The 8,099-nt window shown below is 38.3% G+C and overlaps 2 protein-coding genes across 4 annotated transcripts; one reads left to right on the forward strand and one right to left on the reverse strand.

The window, feature by feature from the left end:
* Nucleotides 1–5: 5 nt before the first annotated feature.
* c12h9orf78 (chromosome 12 C9orf78 homolog) lies at nucleotides 6–2,891 on the forward strand. Its single transcript, XM_005804330.3, has 9 exons — nucleotides 6–176; nucleotides 352–411; nucleotides 922–973; nucleotides 1,059–1,129; nucleotides 1,225–1,302; nucleotides 1,685–1,882; nucleotides 2,004–2,140; nucleotides 2,228–2,332; nucleotides 2,424–2,891. Exons 1-9 carry the CDS (start codon nucleotides 94–96, stop codon nucleotides 2,519–2,521), a joined length of 882 nt encoding a protein of 293 aa, XP_005804387.1. The 5' UTR covers nucleotides 6–93; the 3' UTR covers nucleotides 2,522–2,891.
* A 741-nt stretch (nucleotides 2,892–3,632) lies between these two features.
* Nucleotides 3,633–7,507, reverse strand: med22 (mediator complex subunit 22). 3 transcript variants are annotated; one of them, XM_023344104.1, is made up of 5 exons: nucleotides 7,399–7,507; nucleotides 7,065–7,211; nucleotides 6,873–6,953; nucleotides 6,200–6,408; nucleotides 3,633–4,191 (listed from the first exon to the last, which is right to left on the reverse strand). In XM_023344104.1, the coding sequence occupies exons 2-5, from the start codon at nucleotides 7,185–7,187 to the stop codon at nucleotides 4,005–4,007; spliced, it is 600 nt and encodes a 199-aa protein (XP_023199872.1). In that variant the 5' UTR covers nucleotides 7,188–7,211; nucleotides 7,399–7,507; the 3' UTR covers nucleotides 3,633–4,004. The 3 variants fall into 3 exon arrangements, with proteins under 3 accessions (XP_023199872.1, XP_005804388.1, XP_005804389.1); XM_005804331.2 differs by having other exon boundaries at nucleotides 3,633–4,197; XM_005804332.2 differs by lacking the exon at nucleotides 3,633–4,191 and having other exon boundaries at nucleotides 4,540–6,408.
* Between the last annotated feature and the right edge of the window lie 592 nt (nucleotides 7,508–8,099).

The raw sequence follows: 8,099 nt of genomic DNA on the forward strand, positions 1-8,099 counted from the left end.
TGCTAAATCCCTCCCCCAGATACAACCGAGAGCTTGGTAATTGAAAGCGCAGTTTTACTGGAGGTTCAAAAATAATACTCAGGCAGCGTGAAAATGCCGTGTGGCAAAAATTTCAGACGGAGAAGGGATTCGTCCGACGACGAGGACGAAGATAATGGGACTACACAAGAAGTTAGGTAAGTACTTTAAAGGCAGATTAAAATACAGTTGAAGCTAACGCTGTGTTAGCTAACATAGCAGTTAGCACAGCTGTGCATTAAACTACAGTTTATACCCATAAACTGTAGTTTATGGATATAAGTGATTTTTAATAAGCTGTTTATCTAGTGAGATTGTATTATATATTTTCAGATCGAAAGTAGAAGAGGCAAAGGAGCTACAGAGCTTGAGGAAACGACAGAGCGGAGTCAGGTAATGTGATTTTATCTGAAACGACGACTCTGAAACTTTAAGGAACAGTGCAGTCCTTTTTGTCCTCATCTCGGGTAAGATGCTGTGGGGTGGCTCTTGAAGCACTCACTTCAACCAGAGTTCATGTCATGTGAATCTCAGCAAAACATTTGAAGGGGTGTTTTTCTCAAAACTGGAGTTACTTACCCCAGTTGCTCGTGCAGTTTTTTCTTCCACTCAGCTTTCCATTATTACACTTATATAGCACTCTATGAACAGCCAGCTTCTTTGGCCATGATCATTTGTGGCTTATCCTCCTTGTAGAAGATGCCTCTGACTGTCTGCTGGACAACTGTCATGTCAGCAGTCTTTCTTACAATTGAACTCTTAAAATATATCAATATGTGTCTAATAAATCTTCGTTTGAGTTTTGAACTGGTTTATTTATAAACTTTGGGAATATATTGAGGAAAGACGTGCATGTAAAAATTATTACAGATAAGTTACTTTACATTTTTATAATTTTTACAGTATAACTGCCTTATTGGTTGGAGAGAAACTCCCACCAGAAGCTGAAATAGATGTAAGTCATGTCAATAAACCCTTATCTTTGTGTTAATGGAGAGCTCGCTTTAACTTCTGTTTGCTAAACTGAACATTTCTGACAGAATGATCCATTCAAACTGAAGACCGGAGGGGTTGTAGACATGAAGAAAGTGAAAGACAGGAACAGAGACATGTAAGTGAATGGAGGTTGGTGCTGTGTATATAAAGTGGTTTGATTTCACAGTTAAGCACGCCATCTGTTAAATAATGTGACCGATCCAATTACAGGACAGAAGATGAGACAGACCTGAACCTTGGCACATCGTTCTCAGCGGAAACTAACAGAAGAGATGAGGATGCAGACATGTACGTGTGCTTCCTTTGCTTATTAGAATTAATTTATACACATAAATGCTTACATTATTCAGTATTCAAAAAGCAAACAATGGAGCTGTTCAAAACACGATGAATAGTTTATTTTAATGGCTGATTAAAATTACAATATTTTAAAGTTTAATCCTTATTTTCTAGGATTAAACTTTGAATCAATTTCCAAATCATTTAGAATATCTCTAGATGTCAGTGGATCTGATGAATAGATACTGGAATGTATTTGATACAGTCAGTCAGATCAGATGCAACCAAAGAGCATTTCTCTGAGGGTCACAAACAATTTGTAGGGATGACATTAAATGTGGCATGTCACTGATCAAGCATGACATTGGCTTCATGTATTTGTCTTTCATAGGATGAAATATATCGAGACTGAGTTAAAAAAGAAGAAGGGCTTGGTGGAGGCTGAGGAGCAGAAAGTAAAGGTGAAAAATGCGGAGGACCACCTGTACGAGCTGCCAGAGAGTATCAGGGTCAACTCTGCCAAGAAGACGGAAGAGATGTTGTCCAATCAGATGCTGAGCGGGATCCCTGAAGTTGATCTTGGCATTGAGTACGTTGAGACCATTCGTTAATAACACTGCTCAGGCTGTGTCAGAGGATACCTGTTACGAACATCTTGCAGTTAGTCACTTCCTTTTAACGCTACAATCGTCTTTAAATTTCTTTCTCAGTGCAAAGATAAAAAACATCATCCAGACAGAAGAAGCAAAAGCCAAACTCTTGGCAGAACAAAGGAACAAAAAGAAAGACCAGGGCACTTCTTTTGTCCCCACAAACATTGCTGTAAATTACGTCCAACACAACCGCTGTGAGTTCGTTTCCACTTGCTGTGGTGTTAAAAACCCAGGTGATTAGCTTGTGGAGGAACTGAACGGTTTTATTTATTTCCTCTCAGTCTACCATGAGGATGTGAATGCACCACAGAGGCATCACAGGCACAAAGAAGAGCCCAAAGCCAGACCGCTGCGGGTCGGAGATACAGAGAAACCTGGTCCAGAAGGTATGAGACATCGGCCACATCCTGTTAAATCCACTGCTGTGTAGCAGGAAACTGTAATAGTCTAAATGACGCTTTCTCTGTTGATCCATAGCTCCATCACCACCCAACCACCGCAAACGTCCAAACAACGAAAAAGCCACAGATGACTACCACTATGAGAAGTTTAAGAAGATGAATCGAAGATATTAGCATGGAAATACTCAACATGGCGTCTTTCCTAGACACTGAGGCATAATGACGGCTCCTGGATTTGGTTACCTACAGAGTAATGATGGCCGTACATTGACAGTGTGTTACCTTAATTATTGTAAAAAGCATAAGTGGTCTGTTAGGCATGTAATGTTCTGTGCCGTCCCATTAACTTAGGCTCTTCACAGATTTAAAAACAATTTCAATACTTTTTAATAAAAATGCTCAAATAATATCTCACGGTTTTAACTTTAAAAATATTTGGTTGTTTTTGAAGTAAATAAAACCATAATGTTTGCAACATTAAAAGTGTAATCTACTTGTTCTGATGCAATATTTGTTTGAATACATTTCCACCCAGTGTCATGGATTTCTATTCAATCTTTCTGATTTGGCTGGTTGGACGCTTTTCAACAGACCTTGATAAACACCATGTACATATTTACAGTGGCTGTGACAATGAAGCAGAAAGTGGGGGAACATCTGTAATGTTGAAGGCAACATTAGAACTGCAATTGTGTTTTATTTATATGCATTCCCAATTTTTAATTTTCCTTTTAGGTAGTTCTGTGGATTAGGCTGTGCCATTTTAAACAATGAAACTTTTTATGCATTGTGTTGTTTGCTAATATTAATAAACATTGGTGCTTTTATTTATTGATGAAAAATTACATCTATCAGATGTAAATCTGATGCATTGGATCCCATTTGCTGCACCCAAGCACTTTTAATGTTGTTGTCAACAGCAGAGTAGATTATCCATTGCTGTGTAACTCTGCCAAATCCTAACAGTTTCAGCTTATTTATTTTCTACTATTCACTTTTAGCATTAAATTTCCGTTATGACTCTCCCTATGAAAATATACAGGTAAAAAATAAAAACAGAAACAGCATGTTCTTTAATGTGATCCGATTAGTTTCAGAGGAAAAAAGTTTCACAATCTAAATCCAGGGATAAATGCATTTAGAATATTAATTAAAAATGTGATGCACCAATCAGCTAACTAATAGAATTTGCCACATTTTCCTTGTATCACATTATCAAAAACATCTTTCCTTTCCTGATTTATGCATCAATAATACAAAAAAAAAAAACAACTATATACATATAAACAGCTTAGAGGTGTTTATATTTTTGGGCCAGATAGATCCTCTCCAGTTGGGCGTATCTGGTGAGGCCCAACTTCAAGGATCTGTGCAATACATTCCATTTAGTTCAGTGTAATTTTCAGTAATGTCTGAAGTAATCGTTTCACATAAAAACTGAACCGATATCAGGAGGAATGTTGCTCTCAAAACTCACATTTTTGGATAACTGGACCTCCCAGATTATTTTGTTCAGTGCACTGAATTTCCCTGTGCCTTTTCAGTAAATAGTAAATTGAATTCCATAAAACAAAACTAAACACTATTTTCTATAGTTATATTGGCCACATCTAAACCACTAGTGCCCAGATTTAGCAGAAATATCCCTGCTTTCCCCTCATGGTTTCTCCGTGGCGGTCGTCCCGTGTCCGTTGACGTGATGTTGGGCGTTTGCCTCCTGCGACGGCGTCCTGGCGGCCTCCTCTCTGTCGTCTTGGGTGGAGCTGGAGCTGCTGTCTGGAGAGGCCCAACTGTCCCGCCGGCGGTAGGCCTCGCACAGAGGCAGGTCAGTGCTGTTCCACTGACTGTAGCTTTGCAGCAGAGCAGAAACCCGTATTTGGAGGCAAAGAGTCAGCGCAGCGCAGAAAGAGAGGAGCAGACGAGAGCAGCAGGTCAGAATAAACACACCCATAGCAGAGCAACATGAAAGCACAGAATCGTTAGAAGCAAAAGCACAGGAAAAAAAAATATATTGAATAGCTTTTGATTGGATTTACAACTTGATTTAAGATGAGCAAAAGGATGAAATTAGTTGCTATTTAAGACAGCAGTGCAAGGACAGCAAGAAAGTTAGGTCCACATCAACCATGCTCCAGAGATACTTTTTTGCACTTTTCAAAAAGAAAAAACAAAATAAGAAACAAAGAAACTGCTTCAGCGTTTTATCTCCGCTTTATTTCTCAATCATTTTACGTCCTGTGAACCGCTTACATGGTTACAGACTGATTGGATGGACACTACAAACGTTGGCGCTTAATTGTCTTTATCAAAACACATCTACATCAAAACACTAGGTTTAGATTCCACCTAATTGTTTAAGTTAAAACCAGTCTGGGTTCAACAGTGCAAAGTAATTAATCAATTATAGCACAGACTATTTTTCATTTGTTTCAAGAAAAATATTCTTATATTGCTTTAGTTCTTCTAATATCTTTTCCAACTTCATATAAAACTTTGTGTTGCTTCCAACAACTCAGTGAGTAAAACAGATTTAATTTGATTTTTTTTTTTTTACAATTTCAATTCTTATCTCTGCCATGAAAGTTAAAATGTCTCATAAATCCATTTGATCTTGAGAACAGTTCTAAGTTCGGACAAAAATAAAAACAGCAGTAAATACAGTGGCTTGCAAAGCTATTCATGACCTTTGCACATTTCAATGTTGCAACCAAAAAATAGCACATTTCATTTAAGGTTTTATGTGATAAAGTAGTGAAGGGAAGGAAAAGTGAGGCATGATATAGCTAAATAAAATAAAGTGCCACCAACCGCCTAACCTGTTTTAGTTCAATCCACCAGCCCAAAACAGGAAAAAAAAAATACCCCAACATTTTTTCTCCAAATGGTAAAACTGTGTGAGCCAGGCAACTCACAAACCGTCTACATTGTGAAATATGGTGTTGGCAGCATTATGCTTTGGGGTGATTGTCTTCTGCAGGGCTGTAGAAGCTGCTCATAGTTGAAAGGAAGTGGAATGGAGCTAAATAAAGGGCAATGGTTGAAAAAAACATGTCAGCACCTGCAAAAGACTGTAGGCTCAAGTGGAGGTTCACCTTTCAGCAGGACAACAACCCTCAACATAAATCCACGGCTACAATGCAATTGTTCAGATCAAAACATCCTAAGACGTTATAATAGCTCTGTCCAGCTAACTTCCATCAACCTCCAATAAGAGTTCAGAGTATCATACCAACAGTTAAATTGAAAATTGATCCTCAGACGCTGTTTCAAAATGCATGGCATAATGTCCAGATTTTTATTTACAAAATATTATTAAAGACATGCATAATTTTTCCTCCACTTATTTTCATTTTGTCAGGCTTTAAGTTGGCTGATCACACAAAATCACAATAAATTAAAAGAGATTTTTGGTTCCAATGTGACAAAATGTGACAATATTTGCGGAGTATGAATATTTTAGCAAAGCATTTTTGACATCAATCTCTTTGGTTTATAGAAGGTATCACCAGAAGAATGCGTGATGAACATTAAACAGATGTGTGTCACAAACATGTTGACCAGCAGACTGAGAACTGGATATGTGGGTAAAGTTGATATGTAGTGTTTGCCCCTTTAAGATCCTTACTTTGGGGGAAAAAAAAAACAAAACACAAGGCACTTGATTAACAGTAACATCGTGAAGACACTAGAGAAAATGTAAATATGACCTTTAGCTGAGATGTGTGTGGATGATCTGTCTGGATCAATAAATAGATCTGACCGAGACCCTTTAAACCGGGTTCAAAGCTGAGACAGTACGCAATGGGACGACACAGGAGCGGCAGGATGGGGCGGATCTGAGCCTATTTGTACCTGGAGGAGTAATACTCTTCCTCTAGCTCATAGAGGTCGACAGCGATCTCATCTCGGAGCGATGTCAGCTTCTTGTCACACTCGTCTTGCAGTGCACGGAGCTGCTGGTTCTGCTGACTGATGGCATCGTTCACCGAGGGAAAGTCATTCAGGATCAGGAACTGTTTCAGATCGGACACCAGTTTCATCAGGGACTCGCCGGCACGAACCTGGTGCAGCAAAACAGAATGAAAACTGTCTTAAAAAAAACAAAAAAAACCCTACATAGCCAATCCTTTAAGGTTTATTTTTTAAGTTTTCTGTACATGTATTGGTTGTGGATTTGTATCTTCGTTTCGTTTCTTTGTTTCAGAAAAGAAAATTTTGACCTGCTCAGTATTTTCCTTGTATGCTTTCTGTGTCTAAAATGTTATTTTTGAAATGTTACATGTAATGAATGTTGCTGTGTTTTCTATGTGGAGCCTTTTGGGAAATGACGTGTTCCTTCAGCCAGCGAACTGGATGAAACTGGTGAATTTCTTTACATTAACTTCTTTTGCATTTACTAGCAACTTATGATAAAGTGCCCTGCAAAGGTATGAGCACCTTTGGAACTTTTTTTCCACGTTTAATTCTTCTAGTTTATACAGGAAGCAGAATGTTTAGTGTCAATGACGCTTTGCGTCTCACTTACGATGTTTGCAGCTCTGACGTGCATCTCATAGTGGTCTTGCTCTGCTTGAGTGGGTCGCGATACCTGAGTCTCATCCTCTATCTGGACAAAAATAAAAGAAGGAGATGGGAACTGTGAGAGAGATGCTGTGAACTCTGGGCAGATTTTACTGCTGGGGGGAAAACATGCTAGAGTGAGAAACCAGAGAGCTGCCTTTGCAGTTTTGACGATTTCCGTGAAGTTGTCCATGATGGACTTGATGTCGTCTTTGAGCCTCTTGTTGTAGTTCTGCAGCAGAGTCTCCTTGCTCTGAGGGAGCACTCTCTGGGTAGCCATGATGCTCAGCAGGACCAGCTCTGCCTGTTTACGTTCAAACGCAGAGAAACAACTCAGTGGAACAAATATAGACCGAGAGCATTCAGCCTCGAACAGAAAAGGCGCGTTTTCATTAAACAAAACCACATGACGACATTAACACAGTTTTTTGTTTTATACGATTCAGAACGAATATTTATTTATACGAGAGCCAACTGCAGATATTACTTACTTCTTTAATGCATTCTCAGAAGAAGCATTATTTCATTGAAAATCCCGTTTGTGGCTCCCCGTCTTCTTCTTGAGGCCGTTGGCAATTCACATCCGGTATGTTTATGTACATTAGCGCCCTCTAGATGAAAGTCAGGCGAAGTGCTAGAAAGTGTCTAGTTTGTATAAGTTGTAGTTTGCTTAAAATTAAAGCGCATTATAAGTAGGACCAAACTGCCTGACGTCATTAAAGTCTTCTTTTAACCAAACCAAATATTGCTAAAGTATTGAGACACCTTTAAATAATCGAATGGCAAAAGTGCCAAAGTTCAATAAATAAATTGGTCAACAAATAATTTTACATGCAATAACATAACTAAATTTGTAACTATGTGTATTAAATAAAATCTATAATACTTTAAATATTGCACTGATATACAAGTACACACAACACAACTATAAATTCAATTGAAAATTTATTTAAAAACATAGATACTTCCTTAAACTATTTAAAATAAATTTAATTACCCTGGAACACTGTAAGGTGTGAAGGTGCAGTGCTGTTTGAGATTTTATGCTACCATCTTCCTTTAGGTGCACGGCCATGTTTTGGTTGGTTTATAGCTGTGCTATAGATAAACTCAGTGCTTTGAAATATTCAAAGCTTGGATTATTGTTTTTAAACAATCTTCTCCACATCTCGTGCCTACCTGGTGTGTTCAA

The sequence above is a fragment of the Xiphophorus maculatus genome, chromosome 12, assembly GCF_002775205.1.
Source record: "Xiphophorus maculatus strain JP 163 A chromosome 12, X_maculatus-5.0-male, whole genome shotgun sequence".
NCBI lineage: Eukaryota > Metazoa > Chordata > Actinopteri > Cyprinodontiformes > Poeciliidae > Xiphophorus > Xiphophorus maculatus.

What these genes read in the sequence shown, in the direction of transcription:
- med22 (XM_005804331.2), bottom strand. Translation starts at nt 7,187, where the DNA reads ATGGCTACCCAGAGAGTGCTCCCTCAGAGCAAGGAGACTCTGCTGCAG. An exon ending in AAATCGTCAAAACTGCAAAG is followed by an intron (nt 6,954 to 7,064) that starts GCAGCTCTCTGG and finishes ATTTTTGTCCAG; the next exon opens with ATAGAGGATGAGACTCAGGT. An exon ending in GAAGAGTATTACTCCTCCAG is followed by an intron (nt 4,198 to 6,199) that starts GTACAAATAGGC and finishes TCTGCTGCAAAG; the next exon opens with CTACAGTCAGTGGAACAGCA.
- c12h9orf78 (XM_005804330.3), top strand. Translation starts at nt 94, where the DNA reads ATGCCGTGTGGCAAAAATTTCAGACGGAGAAGGGATTCGTCCGACGAC. An exon ending in TTACGTCCAACACAACCGCT is followed by an intron (nt 2,141 to 2,227) that starts GTGAGTTCGTTT and finishes ATTTCCTCTCAG; the next exon opens with TCTACCATGAGGATGTGAAT. An exon ending in AGAGAAACCTGGTCCAGAAG is followed by an intron (nt 2,333 to 2,423) that starts GTATGAGACATC and finishes GTTGATCCATAG; the next exon opens with CTCCATCACCACCCAACCAC.